Below are 25,112 nucleotides of genomic sequence, written 5' to 3'. Positions count from 1 at the left end.
AGGCTAACATTGGCTAGCTAGTGATGTTATCTCATAAACAACATTGTAATGGTATTCTTGATACTTGATAACTTACCTTCATAGTTAAGAAATTCACTTGAAAGATTCACTTTTCAATCGTGATGATATGAAAAAAATGGGTCTCCTGAAAAAACAAAGACTTTTAAGACGAAAGTGGTATGAAATTAGCATTACAACCAGTAGATGGAAGCAGAGGATCACCCATTAGCCAGTTTAACTCCCTAGTTTGTTTGTTTTTTCAATACTTGTTTTTGGATTTATTACAAAAATTAAAAATAAATATAATTATGAGAAATTAATTAATATTTTTCATAAGTCTTTCCTTTTTCTCTTCTTTTAGGCCAGTTCTGGAGAAAATGGGACTGCTGGGAAACTGAAAGGTGCTGTAGAGTATGTAAGTTTTTGGCTGTACTAAAGCATAAAAATAATATAGCATGTTTCTTAAATATCTGCAAATATATGCAGATTCAGTCAATCTCTCAACCTGTGTGAGCACCACTCGGTGTCGGTATTAAATACAGCACCTTTAAAAATTAAATTAATCAAGCTGTTCTGTACATTAATTTTGTCATTTAAATTGTTTGTAAATGAAATGTGGGTTCTTTTATTTTTGTATTATAAGTATGTCTGAAAATTGTTTTTACAATAATTTGTGAATGACAGAAATTCTTATATACTTTTTGGCATTTAAATTAAGATTTGGAAATGAAAATAAATAGTTCTATACAGAATGCACTTTTTACAGGAACAAAATCACCTTTTATAAAACCCCACTAAAGCTGGGTCAGGACCTGAAACAGGTGAATTTACCAATCTATTTTATTGTTAAAGATTAAATTACATGTACGAAAATCTCAAATATAAAACTATAATACACACACACACACAGACACACAGACAACTCTGCCTCCACTTCAGGGCTGGGGCCTACTCACCTACTCTCCCAACTTCTGGAGACGAAACTGAAGCTAAAATTTAGACAAAGATATACACTCATCCTCATAAAATTTGGGTAATCAAATTACAAACAAAGTAAAATAAAATATATATATATAAATCACGGTAGTGACTATTGAGTGGTCTTTCAAACCGTTAGTGGTTTCAGAGTTAGAGGGAGCACATGGTCGCTGAATCTGCGGCACACCAGGATACGGTTCAGGTGATATACAAAGTGTTCAGTGCCGAACTGAACATCCACAAAATAAAACGAGTACAACACTGCAGCAGGCTAATATAGTTCATAAATACTACACATCCAGTCCAGCAGTCTGGCCAGTGACCGCCGCACAAGGACGCAGTCTGTACAAGTGTTGCTGTGGCTCAAGTGGTAGAGCATTGCGTTAGCAGCGCAAGGTTGCGGGTTCTGAATGCACTGTAAGTCGCTTTGGACAAAAGCATCTGCTAAATGCATAAATGTAAATGTAAAATATAAATGTGATCTGAATGAGATACAGCATGATCCATGATTTATGCGATTAGGTGTAAATTAATGTTTAAGTAACGACTGAATGTCTAACGAATGTCTAACATAAAACCAACTTTTCCACACAAACATTGCCATAAACAGGATTTATATTTCCGCCTAGCTCTGCTTCACGAGCCTCTGCTGACCAAACACCTTCCCAAACAGATGAGGCTTTTATACTTGTTGAGTTCCCATTGTAATATTCTTTGCAATGACAGGGGCGACGAGGAGAAATAGTCCTCTAAAACCATCACTGGTGAGAAGACCTCATTTGATCACACAATTTAAATTATGGTGTTTCTAATTAAGTGATAGAAAGCAGTTGCTAATGTTGTACAAAATAAATATCACCACTACCCATAAAACGTGCAAAGCTTTGTTTTACAACAAACTTATGTGCAATAATATCTAATTAATTTGGTAAGAAAAAGTCAACTTACTAAAATCCTATTTAAACTCCTTCTGAGACTAAATTTTTAAATGGAGCTCCTTTTAAAGCTACAACCACAAACTCGGGTCAGACCTTTAAGCTGGTTGCTGTATCTTTTCTAACTGATGGTGTTCGTAAACCAGAATATCAAAACCTTTTAAAACCCATGGTTTTAAAGTGGTTTTGGCCACGGGTCTTTGCTAGATTTTACAAAATCAACTGGTTTTAGCTGGATTAGCATAGAAATGTTAACAACATGCTAGTAACTTGCTAATCAGGCTTGAAACCTGCTTATAAGAAGGTATTAAAGTGGTTATGGCCACTGTCTCACTAGTCTTAGCTGTTTTTTTTTACTGGATCAACTGGTTTTTACGGGATTAGCATAATAACATGTTAACAACATGCTAGTCACTTGCTAATCATGTTAACAACATGTTAATAACATTCTAGTCACTTTTTAATCATGCTACGAAGATGCTAGTCACTTACTAATCATACTAACATGCTAGTTTTCTATTTCTTATCTATTTATCTATCTGTCTATTTATCTTTTTCAATCTTTTTCTGACCAGATTTTAGTACAGTTTCCATGTCCTCTAGATTGTATTAGAAAAGGAATAAACCACCCATTACAATCTGATCTAAATTTTCATAATCGGATTGATTAAGGTGTTTACATGATTAAGGTGTGTACATGATTGTCAATCCGATCACAAGCACATTATTTGGGTGCATGTAAACATAGCTACTGTCACTGTACATTGACTACACCACATCAGTTTGCAAAAAGTGCTGTGATAAGCAATAAATCATATTATACTTTTTATTTTTTTTACTTTACTGAATAAATGCAAATTGTTTTTAATTACTCCATGTTGTAATCAGTCTGATCCTGCTTTTGGTGCTTGGCCCATAGCTGTCAACATTGAACATTGAAAATAAGGGACATTTCCCGGAATCGATCCCCAAAATAAGGGATTTTTTTTTTTTTTTTTACACGATGCTTATCCACAAATTAAAAAAAAGCGCTAATCATTAACAGTCTGAAGAGTTTATAACTACACAATACATATTAAAGAATGACAGACCAATTGATATATGTTAAAAGTTGTTTTTTTTTATTAACAAGGTAATATTAATAATAATTTTGTGCTGCGAAACGTCGTTTTTCCTGACAATGACAAATTTTGCAGTAGGCAAGCTTTACATGGCTGCTTGTCAGGTAGTGGAAGGTGGACTCCCATTTACTCAAATATCGGCATAATGTCCTCGGTTTTGGTTGGTGATTAATTCGTTGATTTTGGCATTCGGCATCCTGATCCATCATCGCACATCACACTCATCTACTCTACTCTCGAAGTTCACTTCCCGCTACTTTTTCCCTCTTCCCCCCTCCCGCTGGTGCCACTGCAACCGTCTTCTTCTTCGATGGTAGCCTAAGCTACTGTATACTGCCACCTGCTTTACTGGAGGTCCAGAAACCCAAGTGCAAGCCACTTCACAGACACAGATAGTTGCGTGTTCTGAGTTAACACAGAGTGTAAAAATACGGGATATTTTACGGGAAAATACTAAAACGGGAAGACAGCGGGAAAAGAGCTAAAATACGTGAGAACCCGGAAAAAACTGGAGGGTTGACAGCTATGGCTTGGCCCCAATAATTGCTTCTTGCTGCTATATTAGGTGTGTTCAACTAGAACCGGTCAAAGAGATCTTACACTTTCAGCTCCCGCTGCGCAGAATGATCAGTGTATGACATCAAAGTACAGCAAGAGTGATTAGAAAGCATAAGGATCTGTCTGCTCTCCTATGGCTCTCTCATAGTACTTTGATGTCATACAGTGATCCTTCTGCACAGCGCTGCTTTAAGTTGAACACGCCTCTAGGTTCTATGGCTACCCTCATGTGTTCCCATGTCAGCTGGCTTCCCCTCTCAGTATGAAAACGTGACACACTGTTCTGTCAAAAGAGCATTTTGCAAGGCATTCAAGAGCAAATCAACTAGACATGCATGAACAGAATTTATTGTTTGCAAAAACTGCATACATTACATAGTATACATTATGGCCATGCCTCTAATATACGTGCTTACATACGTTTATAAGGCACAGATTGCATAGACAGCCTAATGTGTTTGCGGAGCAAAAAGAATAAAAGCTCAATGAAAGTAATGAAAAGAAAATCATTTACTAATAACACATCACAGTTTGATCACCGATGCAAGCAATTCATGGAAAAGGAAATGTACTTATTTCTTTTTGGGCAGACAGAAGGGTTCCACACCGTTATTATTCACACATTTCTGGCATTCCATCACATTACTGATTCTCATACACCGATAAAGAGGCACTATCTCATCAATCTTTTTAAATTCTGTTTGGAGATCCTTGTTCTTGTCCTTGTGCCAGATCTCTTGGAAGACAAAGGCATTCATTTTACGCTCTATTTTTCTTTTATTGATCCAATTTCTAAGGCCTTCGAGAATATTGTCTGCACTCTTAAGGCATTTTGTCACACAAGGTGAGTTGTACGAATAAAACACTACAAAGCTTTTGTCGCTTGCCTTTGCTAAAAGTTTGTCCATGAGCGAGTTACCAACAGGATAGAGCAGAACACGCTCAGCATGTTCTGTTGTTTTTTTATCTATTCTAACTGGCCGTGAAGCTATTACATTTTGTTGCTTTGTGCAAAGTTCACATTTGTCACCTCTATTGAGAAGCATTTTCACTTTTGCTGCATCTTCTTTGTCAAACACATTCTCGATATTAGTACCACTATCTACACAATGAGCCGGTGGGACATAGATTGATAATGCATACTGAGCATCAGTTCCTTGTCCGGTCTTTGGCTGGACACTGAAAGACATAAAACAGCATAAGGTTATTGCAGTTATCATAAAACATTATAGTATTTACCTTGTTCCATGTGCATTTTGTTATTCAAACCACATTCATGGTTCAAACTGAATATATTGATTCAATCATCGACTTCAAGCACGAATGTACTTACTTGTCATAAAAATACTGAGTCATTTGAGCAAGACACACAGTGTCCACATCCTGAACGCCTTGAACACACAGATGAAGCAGGCAGAGGAAGATGATGACACCCCTCAGTGGTACCACAGACACCTAAAGTGAAAACATCACTCATTTCAGCACAAAACCTGGCTTCAATTCATGATCTGAAGAACCAGAGTGTTTAAGGGGGCACTCACACTAGGCATGTTTACCACAAACCGAGCGATTATACATTTTGTTAGGGCAGATTCTTGGTCATAGCACTAGTTTATCATAAACATTTTGTAAGCTTTATAATCTAAATCACTGAACACATGAAGAACACTTCTGACAGAGGTTGCTTTTTTCAGTCTGATGGTAACAGACTTTAAATACTACGACACAAAAAAGTTCTACCTTAGAAAAACAAATGCCTTTAAGACATAGTTGACCCAAACATGAACATTCTGTGCTTTCCTCACAGTCACGTTGTTCCAAATCTTTATAGATGGTTTCATTGGGCACAAGAGCCTGGCTCTAAGTTAACTTCTGGTCTGTGTTTGTTTATTGGTATGGCTAATCCGCAGACTACAAACGCATTTAAAGTTAAAGTGATGAGTAATGTTGTGGGATGTGTTCCATACATTTTTAGCTTTTTTATCAAAAAATAATCTACTCTAGAGGGGTTTGAGCTGTTGTTATTGATTCTATTTGGAAGTCTACCGAAAGATAAGTTAGGGCCACAAAAGCATATTTGTTTATGTTATTACCATTGAGACGTCTATAAGCTTCTTTGTTCTGCTGAACACAAAGGAAGATTTTTGTATGTAACCAACCAGATCTCGGCCACCAGTTGATTTCCACTGTGTTTATTTTTCCTACTATGGTAGTGAATGTTGGACAAGATCTGTTTGATTACTGACATTCTTCCAAATATATTTTTTATGTTCAGCAAAACAAAGGAATTAGGAAGAAAACAAAACAATTTGTTTTTTTTAGTTTGTAATTATTGTCTGCCTTGACAATAAAAAAAATTTTATTTCTGGTTTCATATCAAAAAAAGTTACATATTTGTGTTTTCTCTCATAGTGGGTGGTCAAATACATTCGTAAGCATTATTAATAACTATATTGAACAAAATTATAAATCCAACACTTTTGTTTTTGCCAGCTTTTTTCACTAATTTTTTCTTAGCTGAACTAAAATATCTAAGACTTTTTCTATGTTCACAAAAGACCTATTTCTCTCAAATATTGTTCACAAATCTGTCTAAATCTGTGTTCGTGAGCACTTCTCCTTTGCTGAGATAATCCATCCACCTCTCAGGTGTGGCATATCAAGATACTGATTAGAATCTTTAAGTATAAGATAGTAATAAAACAGAATAGCCAAAGCCTTTGACATCACATTGAAATCTGTAATTTACATTTCATTTAGTCATTTAGCAGACACTTTTATCCAAGATGCCTTACAAATAATGAATCTGACAAAAAAAAAAACTATAAAATAAACTGAATAAGAATTAAATTTCAAGTTGGAAAACCTTTCTTCTCAAAACTATTTTCAAGGTTCAGATTAAAGATGGTATTTTGAACCATTTGACTTGTACATCCCGTTCTGATTCTTCTTCTTATACGAAAGGCAACTACGCAAGAATCGTTCAGTCATGGTATGGTTGCGTAAAGGTAAACACATATTCCGAGGGGAACGGAATCGGCTGCTGTCCGCCCGGAGCACAGATTCATATAAACATGATGAAAACCATAATATTGCATATCTTTTTTTTTATCACAGATTAATAAGAGAAGTGAGCATGCAGAGCCTGTGTGCCTGAGGGTTGTCTGTTTCAAATGAGATCTGAAAGCTTGAGTGTAAAAACGTGTTAAAATGAGCTACTAGAGTGTGAGATCTTTCTCTTGATGACTTACCATTTTATCTGCTGTTCAGAATCAGACGGTTGAGAGATGCTGTGTGAGTCTAAGGTCAAGTAGGAGTGAAGAGGAACAGGATGCAGGTGGTTTTTATTCTAACACTTGACCAACCCTCATCTTCAACACCAATAAAAATTGTCTATTTTAACATCACTGAATGTCTTTGCATGTCTTGCCATGTATACGGTATCCTGCTGTTCCTTCAAGAACTCTAAGGGCTTATCCAGAAACTGTGCTGGTAAATCTTTTTTATAAGCTGTGCAACTTTTTCAGTATTCTTTGATGAATTAAAAATGTTAAAAGTCCAACATTCATTTAAAATAGAAATCCTCTGTAACAATTTACAATATTGTTTGAAAATCTGTTTTTATGTATCTATGAAACATTTGCTCCATAAAAAGTTATTGAATTAAAATGCAAAACTTACTGTCAGATTATGGAAGATAAATACTTCAAACAGTGGTCTGTCTTTAAAGCTCACAAAAATCAGTCTTCAAAAATATTTAAATAGTGTAGTATTTAAAAAGTATTTTAGATGGCACATTCCAGGGCCCAGTTTATGGTGGGACCCTTCTCTGACCACAATAGTAAACAAAAGTTTGCTACATTTTGATTGGATCTTGGTGGACTAACATAAGCAAACTGTCCAACACCATCAGATAAAGATGCCAGGACAACAGCCAGACACCTCTTAGAGGGCAAGTTGAAGACTTGGTACAAAGCCCAGGAAGGACAGGACTTCCTATTGGTCTAAATGCAGTTTCTGCCCTTCACTCACCAGCACCAACCGACTGATTCCTCATGTTTTGGCCTGTGAGCGCCATAAAAATACTTTAGGACCATTGGACACAGCAGCAATGGTTGAAACAAAGAGAGATCACAGAGTTTTAATCTATTCATAACTATGTTCTCAAAACTTTGTACACGTCTCATACACGTGTACCCAGTTGAATAAACACAATATATTACACCAGAACACAAAATAATGTTATTTTTAGCAGCATTATATTACCCCTTTAATATAGGTTAATGTGGCTTTTGTCACTTGAGACCTGTTGGAATAATTTCGGGAAAAGGAGATTAAGTTTTTGTATTTAACTTTAGTTCTCTTTTTGTTATTTTAGGTAAGGAGTGACAGCCACTTACGTATTTTTGTTATTAATTAGGGTTTGATCATTTCTTTGTTTTGGCATCACTCAGTTTTGTCATATGAACTGAGTTTATGGTAGGCTATAGTTATAATGTAATAAATAAAGTGATACTTAACTGTCCTTGTGTGAAAAAATTTCTCTATAAAGATTATTTTAAAATTCCCTTCTTTTCATCAATGTAAAATATAACTTTTAAAGTTGGTGAACAAATGAGTCATGAAACCTATTATGTGTGAAAAAAAAACACTATACAGTATGCTTCATCTATTGATATTGATATGATATGCTCTATTGATCACAATGCACACACACATTCAGAAGCATTGTGCTGTCATTTTTACTCTTACGGTTAAATATTGCACTGCAAACATCATTAACAGCTTTAGCCAACTTGTTCCTGTCAAATGACCATGCTCTATGACATACAGAGATTCTGCAGTGAGAAGACAAAAACCTATAGCTATGGAGTTTATATATAGATTTTCTTCTCGCCCTGATCTGGCACCTCGATATATTAATTTCTCAGAACTAACAGCAACCACAGGATGTCTCAAAATCAAACCAGTTCAGACCAGCTTTAGTATCAGCTGAAGGAGAAGACAGTTCATCAGCTAAAAATGTCAAGTATACACACTCCTATATTGAATGTAATGATAGGAAAACAAAAACAAAAAAATCATCATAAATGGGAATTTCCTTCACACTCTCCTTCACACCGAAGCCGATAAGTGTGAATTAAGAAACATTTATGACAGTTTTCAGATTTCATTAGTGATTTCAAATATGAAATTTAATCATAAGCTTAGTGAACAGTTTGAGATAATGTAATGTTTCCCCATAGAAAGTGAAATGAGCTTTACTTGCACACCAGAGGTGTTTTAAAGATGGCCGCCAAGTGAAATGACTTGCCTTAAAGTGGCTTTGACTATAGCTGTCTATAGTAGTCTCCCAAAATTGAGTGTGAACCCCTGAGTGCGAGGCCAGGCCTCCGAAGTGCACAAAGGGCCCTTTGAAGTCCATGAAGGACGCTCCGCCTTCATAGGATTTCTTAATTTTTACACCTGAGGTTCCCGATTAGTGCTCTGTCGCATAGCATAATTGGATTACAACTTTAAATGCAGGTAGTGGCTTTGGAATTGGCTTGGAGCTTAGTTTAATAATGTAATGATACATATGAAAATCTACAGAATACACAAACACACATAGCAATTTAAATGCTGACTGATATCTTACAAATGTGTGATTTTATATAGTTTGTCTTAAACAGGTTAGCAAAAATAAAACTGAATAAAAAATAAAATAGAAAAGCATTGTACAGCTCTATGTTCAGCGGCAGCTATCATAGCTGAACAGATGCAGTCTTTACCCTATTCGCACGGGATTATTATTATCTGGGGACCTGGTGTGATTTTGAAATTCTGGGATATGGTAGGGTGTGAAGTGTCCATCAGATGGACATTTCATTTTCCTGGGAAACGGAGGGCGCATTTGAGGTCACTTCCGAAATCCCTCAGCCTTTGTTGCAATGAGGTGACGCCATCGAATGTGGTCTTCGTTGCATTCTGAATTGGGACAGCTGAATTAGGACACTGTGACACAATCACACTTCAAATGCACAGTCCACGCATTTCAGTTTTTGGGACACAGCTCAGGCGCTGCCGCTCTTAGTGCCATCAAAATAAAAGTCAGGTGTATCGTCAAAATAAAAGTCCTGCATTGAACGCATCAGCCAAACAGAAAAACTTGTCAGTCAATGACGATATTTGAAAAATACCAAATATCAGCTGATATATCATTCTTGGCGATATATCGGTTGACCACTATTCAAAATTCTACTTCTTGTTTATAAATGTTTACATAACCTAGCTCCTATCTACCTCTCAGAACTCACTCCTTCATTTATACACTCCATTTAGAAGCCTAAGATCTTGTGATTTGTTTTCCTTAGTGTATTGATTACTATTATAAGTTCTTTTTTAATCTGGTTGTTATTTTTATCTGCTTTACTTTCTGTGTATGTTTTTATGGTTTATATAAATAAAATAAACTTGAACTTCAGTTCAGTTTATGGATCATTCGCTTGAGTCCTTGGTTTTCGACAGTTTGGAATTGCAGCATGTCTTTTGCCAAACAAAACGCCACTGTCAATTCGTTCCATCGTTTACGGTGCTTATCATAAGGAATGCAATTAGCAAATGCGCTGGCATTATTTGACTGAGTAGGAATTTTCTTAGCCCTAGGTCTACTTGTAGTTGGTGTTTCCATCTCCTCGCACAACTTTTATCGTACTCTGGTTTGTGTTTGTGATGGTGGAACAAATTGGACGTGTTTTCACTCTTTGTAACCACTCTTTTTCTGCAAACCGTGCATATTACAGTTGTTTGTTCTGCATCTGATTTTCTTAAGCCGTAACAGTAGGGAAACATTATTGTTCTGAATTAATTGTAAAGGTTTGATAGAATTGGCTGGAAGACCTGCCAAGAGGGCATTGCAATAGTCCAGCCTGGACAGAAGAAGAGCTTGAACAAGGAGTTGTGCAGCATGTTCAGAAAGAAAGGGCTTGATGTTCTTGATGTTGAATAAAGTAAATCTGCAGGATCGGACAGTTTTATCAATGTGGTCTGAGAAAGTCAGCTGATCATCAATCATAACTCCAAGGCTTCTGGTTGTTTTTGAAGGAGTTATGGTTGATGTGCCTAACTTGATAGTGAAATTGTGATGAAACAATGGGTTTGATGGAAGTAGTTGTGTCTTGGCAAGGTTAAGTTGAAGGTGATGGTCCCAGACTTCTTCAATGAATAGACGATGAAAAGTAAGTGTGACGACCCTGAGTCTCCTCCCCCTGATTCCATTGGTGCTGACCATGGGAGTTCCCGATTGGTTTTCTCATTGTTAATTGATATTTAGTTAGAGTATATGAGAGTGCTGTGCGTTGTTTGGAGCAGGCACTCTTTGGGGAAGTACTCCTCCGGAGTGTCTCTTTCGTATGTTTTTCCTCACACATGTAGCATCAATTTTGTTATAGTTGTTTATATGTTTTCTTTGTTTTCCCTTATCCCTAGACTTCTGTTAATATTATTATTTGTGGCATATGTTTAAATCAATAAACAAATTGTTGATGGAACGTTTTGCATGATCCCTCTTTCATGTTGCGATTTAAAACAAGCAGGTCGTAATATAAGTAGAAATCATTAAGAGACCCATGGTCCAAACAAAGAAATAACAATAAAACTAAATTCGTCTGAGGGACGAATATAAAGAAATATAAAGCGATAAGAATAATGAAGTGGTATTTTTTGTCAGAGATACCCAAGGCCCAAAATAATAAACAAAACAAATCTAATAAAATAAAACAGCAATATAAATAACCTGTCACAAAGAAAAGAAAAATAAATACAATCAACCTAACATACTCTTAACCAAAAAAGAGAAAATGACATTTAAGTGGGTAGATCTACCCTACATTACTACCACATTTCAATGGAAATACAGAATCAACAGAAACACTCAAAAACACCAACAATACATTTTGGTCTGGCAGCTAACAGGAAGTCTGGATAAGTGCAACCGGCCCAGTTAAAAGGACCACCAGCTAATCACCCAATTACCGCTGATAGACTGCAGCGTTCTGAAACAAAAAACATCCAACAGAACACAAGTATTATGAAAAAAAAAAAGAAAAACATAATAACGTAACATGCAGGATGTGCTATGGGAAGAAGACAAGCCTGAGCAATGCTCTACTTGGAAACCTTGGATCCTGGCATTCACGTGGATGCTACTTTGACATCACCTACCTAAAGTTAGTTAAACTGTTCAGGAAACGTTTGGAACATGAAAAAGTTCAAGGTGTTTCCCTGGCATCCAGATTCCCCAGAACCAATCCAATCGATCATCTGTTTTTATATGCTGGAACAACAAATCCAATCCCTGGAGGCCCCACCTCACCACACACATGGAGAGATTTTGCACATGCGCAAATCAGTACGTGAATTCATCCAATGAGAGTTGCACACTTGTAGAATATTTTCTCAGAAATCTCTTGTATATTTTTCACAAGTACATAACTACAGCTGCTTGAAACTGCTGCGATGAATCTCAAACACTGTTTTTCGCTTTCAAGTAACAAGTTCCGCGTGCTCTCCCTTTTGCACAGAGATATTTGATTCAAAAGTGAGTTGTGCATCTGTAGAGGTAGTGGGCGGGACTGTTTAGAGATTAGAGAATTTCAGCCAATCAGAAGAGCTACTTTGGGTCTCTGCTTGGCGCCCGAAGTAACGAGAAGGGGAAAAACGTGATCTGCTTAGTTTATATTTATTATTGTTTCTCTGTGCCATGACTATAACAAATATGTGTCCAGTATTTTAATTTCAGGTTTGTTTAATGCAAAAATTATATATTTTTATAGTCCAGTCACAGACTTTTCTGTTATAACCGTGTCGTGTTAGCGGCTCCTAAGTTAATAACTACTGTAATGTCTTCGCAAAGGGAGTGAATCAATCAATAAAACTAACTTTAGCTGGACAATAACTTTATCCTAGTGTTTATGTAAAGCCAAAACAATCTCTGTTGATGTAATTTTCTCTTATCACTATAAATCTGTTTTGAAACCATTCATATTGTTAAAAGCGATATTTAAATTAAAGTGACTTGACTCATCTATTTTTCTCATAGTCCTGATGTATAATTTAGGCAGTTAACATTTTTAAGATATTGGAAGTACTTGTTTGAACTGGTAATGAGTTATTTTGTTTTATTCCTGTAGATCATGTATCTTGGTGTGGCCAATAACAACAAGGCCTCCACAACCCTTGCCTTCTTCAGTGAAGCTGTTGAGAGATGTGGCTTACCAGATGATACTTTATAGTTACATTTATATTTTACTCTTAACTATACAACTAATTGTACTTTGTATGGATGGCATATTATCTTGTCTTATTAAAGAATATTAAAGTTGTCAATTATATGAATTGTTAAAAATTATGCAATTTTAAATTCTTCCACATTAACTTCAAGGGTTCAGGGTGACCACGGGGTGGAAAATGTTGATGTCTCTCACTCTCACACACATTTACTGTGAACGCATTTGTACAATTGTCAAATAAAACTCTTACTGCTTCAATGAAAGTAAACATTTATACTTATTTGATTAAAATGTACCTGATCAATGCTGATAACTGATAACCAATGTTTAGATACTTCTTTTTAGAAAATCAAAAAAAAACAAAAGCACGGTAACTGACTGTTACCCATCGTTTTCTAAGCATGGCTCTCATAAAGGCAATCTTAGTTACATTAGGTCTGTGGTTCTAAACCAGTCACAAATTCAAATGCGGCCCACCATGCTGAACACAATTTATATATATATATATATATATATATATATATATATATATATATATATATATATATATATATATATATAAACCTTTAAGTTTTACAATTAATTTTAGTTTTTACATTAATTTATAAATGTACTAAATAAATGTAAGCTATAGCCTAATGTTTTTATGTGAAATTATTTAGTTTTTCATATATTATTTTCAGACATGAGCAGACCTACTCACATACAAGCGCACACTTTGACAGAATTCAATTAAAATAATCATCAACAGCCATTAGTTCGGTAAAATTGAGCATCAGAATGGACGATTTAGTTTTTAAGGGAGAAAAATATGGAAAATGCCAGCGAATGAACACGTACAAACAAGAATAGTCGCAGTATCAGTAGTGAAGGAGAGTGCTGGATTTTCGGTTTGCCCCACAACTCACTTGAAGAAGTTGTTTTTGGAAGTGTTGTAGCCATTTAAGAAAGTGTATTTTCTTTATATTATTTGTTTAAATATTATTGGTTTGTTATTTATTTAGTTCAATTTGCTAATTAAAAAAATTGTAAAAGTCATAAGGGGCGGAAATCGAATGGCAGAACGCCGGAAGAAGAACATAATTTTTTGACCACTTCATAGGTTTTGTTTGAAGAATTATTTTCCTTGGAACAAATTTCGTTTGATATAATTTGTATCTTAATTTTAATGCATTTTTTGTTGGTCGTTTACTTGTCTAAATAAATGAAACTGAAGAAAAGACAAACGATTCTCTAAATGAAGTGCGTTCAGAACGAGGCCCGCTACCATGCTTCCACGGCCAAAACTAAGGCCGAAACAAGAAGTATAAATGGAAGAAGTCCGTGTCCGGATTGCTCATGCGGAAAGTATAACTTTACAATTGCCACTTCATTGTGCTGTTACTCCTTTCAAGCCGAATTTCACAAAGTTGGTCAGCTCCCGACAGCAGCAGGTGTGTTATTTATGGGGAGTAGAATTATTTATTTCAATGAATGTAATCGATTAGATATCATAATATTTAGGCTATAATATTATAATTCAGGTTGGTTTGTATTGGTGACATAATATGTAAATGATATGCGTGCAGCCCATGAGACTTGCACTTGGACCATAGTGCGACCCGCTGGAAAAAGAGGTTGAGAACCACCGCATTAGGTACATACTTGATATGATACTGACCTGTGAAGAACAACCCTGTTCTGTCATTTTTCTAGAAGGTAAAGCAGAAGAGAATATAAGGAACACATCATTTATTATGAGGGTATCAACTAATATGAGATGGTTAGCAAAGTTAACAGTGCAGGATTGGACATCTAGCTTAACAGTTACCATTCTATGGAATTACATTTAGTTCAATAATAATGAACGTAACTTTATAAAACTGAACGTAACTTTTTCAGAAACAATCAAACATATGCCATTACAAAAGGAGAAAAACACAATGAAAATGAAAAAAAATTAACACAGTTGCACAAATGTAACAGGCTCTTCAAATATGCTTCATTTTTGTTAATGTTTTTCAAAGATTCGTTTTCGCTGATCATGGATTCTGAATGCATTGCCACAGATTTCGCTTTTGCTTTGCAGTTTTTCGTTTAGAGTTTTGCCACAAACCTCTCGTGGGGGCGTGGCTAACAGTGATCTACTCTGATTGGATAGTGAGCTTTTGATGGACAGGTGTTAAGCCCCTCTTTATCTTTCAGGATCTGTAGACTGTAATTCACAATTTTATCTCTTCAAGGCTTGATTATTGCAATGCCTTGTATGCTGGAATTAGTCAGTCATCGCTTTCATGATTACAGTTAGTCCGAAGTGCCGCAGCTCGTTTCTTGACTGGGACAAAAAAGAGAGAACATATTTCACCAATATAGGCCTCTCTCCATTAGCTTCCCGTGAAACAAAGAATTGATTTCAAGGTTTTAACATACATGTTTAAAGCTCTACATGGACTTGCCCCTAACTATATGTGATTTTGTTAGACTTTTTCCAAACTATAATTTCTGACTAAATGTATAATCAAGTGAAATATTATGAAGTATCAATAACAATACTATACCATTCAAAAGCTTGATGTAAATAATATACATTTTACAAATAAAGATTAGGAACAAATGTAAAAACAATGCAGTTCTTTAAATTTATTCCCCCTAAAAAACCTGAAAAATAGCCTTTTTAAATTACCAATTAACCCCTTAACTGTCACTCACGTTTTTGAAGATAGACTTGAATGTGCATGATACAAACCTACATTTTTATAATTCATGGCTGAAAACATTTTATAACATGATTTTAATGTGACATTTTAAAATGGGGTTTAATTTTCAAGTGATATATAACTTCTGATGATTTCTAAAATGTGATAGAGAAAAAGGCAACGAGGAGAGAAAAAGGCAACGAGGAAGTCTTTTTTTTTAAACAAAGGTCAAAACTGCTTTTGTAATGTAGATTTTGGGATGGGGTGACAGTTAAAAGGTTAAAACCTACCTCTTTTCTCAGACTTATTCTTAACTTGGGTTTATCTTATATACCTCTTAAATGCTAGGGTTTGGAAAATTATTTTTATTTTGTAATTTAAAAATTGTGTTTAAATATTTTTTTTTATGATTGGAATGAATACCATCCAGCTCTGTTTTTATTTGTGTGTATGTGCTCTGCTTGTGAAGCACTTTGGTCAACATTCTTGTTTTAAATTGTGCCATATAAATAAATTTGGCCTTGACCATTCTTTGGCAAATACAGGGGTAAAGTGTTCCGGCAATTGCTCCCGGGTCACTAGATTTTGCACTTTCACACTGCCAGTGATTACCCGGGATATGTGCGTGCTTTCACTTACAACCCGTAAAGATCCCGTAATAACACGTGACATCAGGGAGTGATGTGTAATGTACGAGTCGAAAACATTAAACACGTTATACTTTCACTGAAGCAAGCAGACGATCTCTGCATCAGCGTGGAAAGTGAGGAACTAACTGATCTCTGCTTCATTACAGTTTGCACATATTTTTCGGTCACGAACGTTGATCTTCCTTCAAAACAGCCGGTAAAAGAGTTGCGCGTTATCACTTCAACACGGCATTAGATCTGTTTTTTGTTCACACAGCGCTCGTCCCGGGTTGAGCCCGGCAATGTTACTAGGTCCCCGACCCGGGTTCAATTCGGGAATCAATTCCGGGACTTGGTTGCTTTCACACAGAAGGCGACCCGGCAATATGCCGGGTCCGACGTGCAGTGTGAACGGGGCTTAAGACCCTCAAGATTACCCTGACAGAGGAGCTTGACAGACGATGGGAGCTTAAAGGTCGTCTTTTGGAGAGCAGTATTTATATCAAGGCTGCAATTCTTGAGCCACGTTTTAAGAAGCTTCCTTTTTTCACTGATGATGAGCAAAGGAATGAGGCGTATACTATAGTGGAAAAACTGAGGGTTTAGCTGCCAGGCCTGTACTGGAGGTAGGCGATACTGCAGGAGCGTGATACTGCAGGCCCTTCAAGATAAGAAAAAGAGTAAAAAGACATTTTACTCTGATGGCAGCAGGTAACCTACTGTTACCGAACTACATTAAATGTGCTTCAATGAAATGCATGAAGCTAAACTTCCCTTGTAATAACTTGCAATGATAAGCGTTTCTAAACCTGTTGTCCAACAAAAGAGAACATTATTATTGTTTTTATCATGGAAAAGACAAAGGAGCTTCCACAAAATCTGAGAGAGGAGATTATTTCATTGCACCTGAAGGGCCTTGGGTACAAGAAGATTTCCAAAATATTTTAAATTCCAAGAGACACCATTGGGAGCATTTTAAGGAAGTTTAAAACTTGTGAAACAGCTGCAAACCTGCCTGGCCGTGGAAGAAAGCCCACAATTTCATCAAGCGCCTTTAGCAACTTAGTCAGGACATCTAAGAAAACCCCCCGTGTGACTGCAAGACAGCTACAGGATGACCTGATGAAGGCTGGTACAAGTGCTTCAGTGGCAACTGTAAGACATGCACTGAATAAGCAAGGACTTCATGGCCGGATCCCAAGACGCACTCCACTCTTGACCTCAAGGAACATCAGGAGTCGACTAGAATATGCCAGGAGGAATTTGGATAAATCAAAAGAGTTCTGGGAGACAGTTCTATGGACTGGTGAAACCAAACTGGAACTTTTTGGACATACGGACCAGCGCTATGTCTGGCTTGCACAAGGTCAGGCTTATAACCAAAAGAATACCATCCCCACGGTCAAGCACGGAGGTGGTTCATTGATGATGTGGGGTTGTTTTTTGTGGCAGGAACTGGCAATCTTACAAGAGTTACAATTTTTATTTGAACTTCAAAGTTAAGTCAACGTCTGTTGTCAAAATAACTCTTACGCATCATCATTACGCATCTTACGCATCATCATCTTAGACATTAACATTATCTTTTATCAACATCACTATAATGTCTTTTGAGGTGAGGGGGTTGAATACTTCTAATCGCATCTGTACCTGTATCCTGAAGACCTTGATTAGCTTGTTAAGATGTGTTTGATTAGTGTTGGAACTAAACTCTGCAGGACAGTGACCTTCCAGGATCAACCTTCCCCACTCCTGTTCGCAACTTGAAACAAGTTTACATGGACATTCTCTCATTAAACATGCATCAAATAATTCAGTGCAATGTTCAATACTTCATGCAGTTCACCATTTTATTTATAACCATTTAGTTGCATTGTGGCATTTCGCATTAAAACAGAAAGGTCATGTTTTAATTCCAAGTTAGCAGTAAACTGAATGGCACAATATCTCCACACAGTCAAAATTAGAGCGTCTACTGGTGTGGAAACAGGATATCGTGACAAGTATAAAAAAAGTGAAAAATACAAATAAAAGACATGGCTATGAAGGTGCCATAATCAATTACAGTACATAATAAGCTGTGGTGTGAGCGTAGTCTATCTTAAATTACAGAGCCAGTTCTCAGGTGTGTCTATCGGGTTTGATGTCAAAAGAAATGCATTACATTGATCACAGTTCATGAGGCCTTCCTCCAGAGTGAATATGCTGTTGATTTTTAAAATTGCTCCTTTATTTCTTTTTTTAAAATGTGCTTTTTGTCACAGTCACACTTTATTTCCAGGATTTTCTTTAATGTTTCAGGAACACACAGAAAACACTTGAAAGGTCTCTGTCCAGAGTGAGTCTTCATGTTTCATTTGACTGAGAAACACTTCGTACAGTGATCGCATTTAAAATAGTTCTCCCCAAAATGAAATCTCATGTGAGTTTGTTCACGATTCCTCACATACTATATGTGAATCTTAAAATGTTCTATTTGTGAGAAGCTCTTCCCACTGTCTTTTTTCGTGCGTGTTGTTTTTTAACGTGAGCATTGAGGCTGCGTTTATTCCTGAAACTCTTTCCACACTGAGCACATTTACAGCATTTCTCTGCCGAATGAATCTTCATGTGGTAACTAAGTCTTGCCTTACATATGTAACTCCTTCCACACTGATCACATTTGAAGGGTTTCTTTCCAGAGTGCTTAATCTTGTGACACTCAAGGCTAAATTTTGTTGTGAGGGTCTTTCCACAACAATCACATGTGTACTTAGGTGTAGTGTGAACTCTCATGTGGTAATTATGGTTGCTCAAATGTGTAAAACTCTTCCCACAATACTTGCAAGAGTAAGGCTTCTCTTGAGTGTGAATTCTCATGTGGATTATAAGGTTTCGTTTTGAAGAAAAACTCTTTCCACACTGTTCACATGTATAAGGTTTTGCTCCAGTGTGAATGCTCATGTGGGTATGAAGGGTGCTTTTCTGTGTAAAACTCTTTCCACACTGTTGACAGGTGAAAGGCTTCTCTCCCGAGTGAGTTATCATGTGTCTATGAATGTATGATTTTTGTGTGAAACTCTTTCCACACTGTTGACAGGTGAAAGGCTTCTCTCCTGAGTGAATTCTCATGTGATTATTAAGAGATCCTTTCTGAGTGAAACTGTTTCCACACTGTTGGCAAGTGTAAGGCTTTTCTCCTGTGTGAGTTCTCATGTGCCTTTTAAGGGCCCCTTGGTGAGCAAAGCTCTTTCCACACTGTTGACAGGTGAATGGTCTCTCTCCAGTGTGAAATCTAATGTGCGTTTTAAGTTTTCGTTTTTCATTGAAACTCCTTCCACAATGATGGCAGGTGAAAGAGCTGGTAGATTTGGTTTTCTGAGCTCTTTTACGTATAGCTGCTGTTTGTGTGGCTTCTTTACCAGTTATGAAATCATGGTGTTTCTCATACAGATATGTCTGTTCCATTTCATTCGCATCTTGATTCTCCTCTTTCAGCAACAACAGATCTAAAGCAAAAAAAAAAGACAAATACAAGTTAACCACAGTTTAAAACCACAAAGCAAAAGATGTGGAAAGGAACATTAAATCTTGGACACATCAAGCGGACTTCAAAAAACGATCAGTGTTGAAAGTTCAAACACCGCTTTTTGGCTTAGATCAACAACAGACCATTGCAAACTAATGCTGCCTTCACATGCTATCGGAAATATCATAAATACAAGTTTCCTAATCAGAAATTGGATATGAATGGCCTCTCAAGTTGTATTTGCTACTGGGAAATTCAGAAACAATTTTGATGCCAGAAATTTCCGAGTGTGGTAGAATTTGAAATATGGTGTATGGGACAACCATTGCTGCGGTCAGTGCTGTTCTCACAACAACTACATCCCTTTGTCTTGTGGCTAAAGTAGTATATTTATACACACCCTTCTGGGACCCACGAGTACACCAGCGTGCATTCACGGGGAAAAGTCTCCCAAAGGAGAGGAGAGGAGCGCTCGCCATTTAAACGGCGGCAGTGATGAGGCTCCATTTGTATCAGGTGTGCTCCATCACATGCCACCAACTCTGGCTCATCCAGCACCCCTCCTCTCTCACACACCCACTCTTGTCTGGAGCCTGGTGAAGGGCATTGATTCAGAAAAGGGGTGATGATGATAATTACAGGGGAGGCAAATGACTCGTCACATCACTCCACCAAACCACATCCCTGTCATCGGTCAGCCGCCCACATGGGAGTGCCGCCATCCTCAACCAGGCTCCAAACGGTCAGAGTGGGCGGGGAAGGGATTCCTCTCCTGGCCATTCTCCTTCTCGCACCTCGCCAGAACAGGGACAGAGAAACCAGGTGTTAGTCAACAGCCTCTACCAACCACAGCATAAATGACAATAGAAAAGACGTCAATTGCCCCTTTTGTGGCCGGAAGGCCGTCTCCATCATCCCTCCGTCCCAGTCCAAGTTTTCGCAAACTTTTGCGAGCAAGAGGGAATACTTTTGCGAGCAAGAGGGAATAAATGTCACCAGGTGTTGCCCAACTGTGCTGTCTAGGCTCCGCCTTGCCTGCATTCTCCACCAGTGTGGCGGGAGGAGCAAACGACAGACACTGTGTGGGTGGCATCAGGCCTCGAAATGGTTTTTATTAAGAGCAAAATAACCAAAACAGGAAATAAAAGTGTCTGAATTGTAAATTGTCCAAAATAAACAGGGGATCTGTTTATTTTGTCGTGCTGCAGGATATGTGAAGGTCAGGTAGTGTTCAGGAAGCAAGGATCATGTTGAATATTTACAATTCGCGATCGGGGTGGCACCGACGTTCTTCCGATCCAGGTTTGGACACTCTTAACACACCTCACACCAAGGGAAAATCTGTTAAGATAATCTGTAGAACCATCAAGATAATCGGGAGATAGCTAGGCTTGTCGGAAGGGGGGAAATCGGCCCAAAATCCCCCAATTAACTTTTGATGTGTACCCAGCATGACACAGAGGTAAGCAGGATCATCGCCATTTGACATCAATCTACCACAAGAGTGATTTGAAAGCTTGCAGAGCATCTGCTCATGGTACTTTGCTGTCGTACACAGATTGGACTGCGCACCTACTAGTTTATACCAATGCCCAGAGATGGCTCACACATGACTCCAGTAAGAGAATAGTATTTGTATTTGTGTTTATTTCAACAAAGACTTGTGCACCAACCAAACTGCAGCCGAGAGCTACTGTTCAACTGGATCAAGAGTATCACATGCTGATATGTAGACCGTTTTATAGACCACGGATGTTCTCTGTAATAGGATGTTTGGAAAGGACGTTTACAAATGACTGCCTCCGAGAGTGGAGAGGAGGAGAGAGAATGAATGTTTGTGGTTATGAAGTTTGTCATTTTGTGGTATGTAGAATTGGTCACTGATGTTTCTTGTTTTATTTATGAAGTAATTTGCAAAGTCATCAGCAGTATGAGTTGATGAAGGAGGTTGGGAGGACCAAAAAAGAGAAGAAAAGGTTTTGAAATGCATGTGAGAGTCAGAACAGTTGTAAGTTTTGTTGTGGTAGTAGAGACACTTGCAGAGGAGAAGGAGAGAAGTGATTGATATACACTAAATGAAACCATAGAGGATAAAGTGAATAGGAGAGAGAGAGAGTAGGTTACACTATAAGTTCAAGTCCAAGTCTGCTTTATTGTCGATTCTTCCACATACGTACAGTGAATCGAAATTGTGTTACTCTCAGACCCCCGGGTGCACACAGATAACATCCACAATAAATCCTAAAAATCTAGATCAAATATAAAATGTACATACAACTATACAATAAGGAAATGTAAAAATAAACATATAATAAAAATAAAAATAAAGTTAAAGCAACGCCAGGCAAATGGCAGATAGAGCACAAATCAATGAAGTGAACAATAAAAGGTAGGTAGGTGCAGATAAAAGGTTTTTCAGTGCAAAAACAAAAGCTTATTAAGTTTGATTAAAGTGACAAATGGCTCAAGAGCAGTTATTTTATTTAACTGACTGATGAGGTGGTAGAATGACAGCAGTTCCATTGAATGAGGAAGTGAGCAGACCAATGCTGCACAAAGTGACTGGTGCATGACATCGTATATTAGTGTGTGTGTGGGGGGGTTTCATAGTTCAGTGGTGCCTGGGACAGAAGAGGGGAGGGGGGCGAGTTTGGGAGGGAGTTCAGCTTCCTGACAGTCTGATGGATGAAGCTGTCCTTCAGTCTGCTGGTCCTGACCTGGAGACTCCGCAGTCTCCTTCCTGATGGCAGCAGGCTGAAGAAGCTGTGTGATGGGTGAGTGGGATCACCTGCGATGCAGAGGACTTTGCGGGTGAGACGTGTTCCATAAATGTGCTGGAGGGAGGGGAGAGAGACACCATTGATCTTCACAGCTGCTCTCACTATGCGTTGCAGAGTCTTTCGGCAGGACGCGTTGCAGGCGCCATACCACACAGTGATGCAGCTCGACAGGATGCTCTCGATGGTGTCTCTGTAGAAGGTGTACATGATGGGGGGTGGGGCTCTAGCTCTCCTCAGTTTGCGGAGGAAGTAGAGACACTGCTGTTGTGATTTCTTGGCCAGTGCTGCTGTGTTTTCAGTCCAGGAGAGGTCCTCTGTGATGTGCACACCCAGGAACTTGTTGCTGCTCTCACTCTCTCCACAGTTGCACCGTTGATGGTCAGAGGAACGTGCTGAGTGTGCGCTTTCCTGAAGTCAACAACAATCTCCTTTCATCTTCTCCATGTTCAGAGAGAGATTCTTGTCACTGCACCACTTGGCCAGGCGGCTCACCTCGCTCCTGTAGTTTGTCTCATCTTTGCTGCTAATGAGACCCACCACAGTCGTGTCATCTTCACACTTAATAAAGAGGTTGGAGTTGTGTGATGCGTGCAGTCATGGGTCAGCAGAGTGAAGAGGAGAGGGCTCAGCACACATCCTTGGGGGGCCCCACAGTTGCACAGCGAAGTGTTAAGCCCCAGCTGAATCAGTTTGTAAATGAACTGTTGAGGGATGATTTGTTGAATGCTGAACTGTAGTAAATGAACAGCATTCTGACATATGAGACCTTTTAGTCCAGATGTGTGAGTGCTGAGTGGACGGCAGTGGCAATGGCATCAACGATCGAACGATTGGACCGATATGCAAACTGGAAGGGGTCCAGGGAGGGGGGGAGGGAAGACTTGATGTGGTGCATGACTAGCCGTTCAAAGCACTTCATGAGGATGGGAGTAAGTGCAACAGGACGGTAGTCATTGAAGCAGGATGGAGATGACTTCTTCAGAACTGGGATGATGGTGGTAGTTTTGAAGCATGTGGGAACAACAGCCTGACTCAGTGAGATGTTGAAAATGTCTGTGAAGACATTAATGAGTTCTGCTGCACAGTCTCTCAGTACACGCCAGGGATGTTGTCAGGACCCGGAGCTTTGCGTGCATTGATCCTACTGAAGGATCTCCTCACGCTGTCTGAGGTCAGCGTCATCACCTGGTCGCCGGGAGGAGGTGGAGTCTTCTGTGCAGTGGTGCTGTTTTGTTGCTCAAAGCGAGCGAAGAAGGTGTTCAGCTAGTTCAGCAGAGAGATGTTGTTACAGGTCCGTGGTGGGGGCTTGTAGTCCATAATGGTCTGTATCCCCTGCCACAGGTTCCTTGTGTCTCTGCTGTCGCTGAATTGGTGAGCTATCCTCCTGGAGTGCTGTCTCTTAGCCTCTCTGATGCCGCGGGACAGTTTGGCCCTGGCTGTTCTCAGGCCTACCTCATCTCCAGCTCGTCTTCAGGAGTCTGTAGAGCTCCCCTGTTATCCACTGCTTCTGATTGGCCCGGACAGTTATAGCTTTTGTGACTGTTACATCATCAATACTCTTGTTGATGTAGGCAGTGACAGTCTCTGAGTACTCCTGGAGGTCAGTGGTGCATGTGGCAGCCTGCTTAAACATTTCATGTTTGTGAACTGGTTTGGTGACTTTGATGAGCGGTCTTGTATGCAGGGATTAGCATGGCAGTGATGTGGTCTGAGGCTCCGAGGTGGGGGAAGGCTTTGTAAGCTCCTCTCTGTGTGGTGTAAACAAATTCCAAAATGTTATTACCTCATGTTGGTGTATTTTTGGAAACACACTCTTTAAGTCAGCATGGTTGAAATCCCCAGCTATGATGAGAAAACCATCAGGGTGTGCTGTCTGCTGCTCACTGATGTGCTGGTACAGTTCATTTAGTACGTCGTTCCTGTTGCTGATGATGTTGATCGGGGGAATGTACACAGAAATGAGCAGTTTAGCAGTATATTCACTCGGCAGATAGAACGGCTGGCATTTAATAATGATAAACTCCACCAGGGGTGAGCAGTGTTTGCAGATCACAACAGTATCGCGGCACCATGCCTCATTGATGTAAACACAAAGCCGAGCTCTGTCCGCTCGATAGCACACCAGCTGGTCGATCTGAATAGCGCCGTCTGAAAAGCTGTTGCTGAGCCATGTTTCCATGAACACAACAACACAACAGTCTCTTACAGTCCTCTGAGTTGAACGTAATAATGGAATGTAGTCCAGTTTATTGTCCAACGAGTGTACGTTAGCCAGTACGATGGTGGGAATAGATGGCTTGTGTGGGTTAGCTGTTAGCCTAGCCCGGATTCCTCCTTGCTTACCCCTCTTCTGCTTCCTCTCACACCGCTTATGGCGCCTCCGCTGTGGGCGAGATGCAGTAGTGGGGGTCGGTGATGGGGAGTTTAACTGTAAAAATGCGGTTCTACTGACACCAAGCAGAAACTCGCGACAGTATGTGCACTTACAGACAGATAGACGCGATGACGGCGTACAAAAATACTGCGACTCACAAGACAAAAAAGACGAGAACACTGTTCTGTCGGGACAGAGAGAAGCCGCTGCATGTGGTCGCGCCTCCATCCTGGTATACATTTGGTAAGGTGACCTGCAGAAGAGTGTGAGTCGTGTCTTGAGTCA

At 38.7% G+C, this 25,112-nt stretch overlaps 2 protein-coding genes across 3 annotated transcripts in view; both read right to left on the bottom strand.

Moving 5' to 3' along the window:
• Positions 1–3,925: 3,925 nt before the first annotated feature.
• On the bottom strand, positions 3,926–6,901 carry LOC113070330 (uncharacterized). The gene is made up of 3 exons (XM_026243596.1): positions 6,844–6,901; positions 4,926–5,047; positions 3,926–4,771 (listed from the first exon to the last, which is right to left on the bottom strand). The coding sequence occupies exons 1-3, from the start codon at positions 6,844–6,846 to the stop codon at positions 4,165–4,167; spliced, it is 732 nt and encodes a 243-aa protein (XP_026099381.1). The 5' UTR covers positions 6,847–6,901; the 3' UTR covers positions 3,926–4,164.
• Positions 6,902–18,001: 11,100 nt separating this feature from the next.
• Positions 18,002–25,112, bottom strand: part of LOC113070321 (gastrula zinc finger protein XlCGF8.2DB-like) — a 15,033-nt gene continuing 7,922 nt past the window's right edge. For both annotated transcript variants that reach the window (XM_026243579.1, XM_026243580.1), the window contains exon 3: positions 18,002–19,653. In XM_026243579.1, coding sequence (XP_026099364.1) covers positions 18,638–19,653 — 1,016 coding nt within the window. In that variant the 3' untranslated portion in view covers positions 18,002–18,637. The remainder of the gene's footprint in view (positions 19,654–25,112) is intronic.

This window comes from Carassius auratus, unplaced genomic scaffold (assembly GCF_003368295.1).
Source record: "Carassius auratus strain Wakin unplaced genomic scaffold, ASM336829v1 scaf_tig00003761, whole genome shotgun sequence".
In the NCBI taxonomy this organism is placed as follows: Eukaryota; Metazoa; Chordata; class Actinopteri; order Cypriniformes; family Cyprinidae; genus Carassius; species Carassius auratus.
Note: the sequence above shows the minus strand (reverse complement) of the source record. Positions and strands in the feature narration are given on the sequence as shown.

Excerpts from the sequence above, each read along its gene's own strand:
- LOC113070330 (XM_026243596.1), bottom strand. Across the intron at positions 4,772-4,925 it reads ACTCAGTATTTTTATGACAA|TGTCCAGCCAAAGACCGGAC; the intron begins GTAAGTACATTC and ends TATGTCTTTCAG.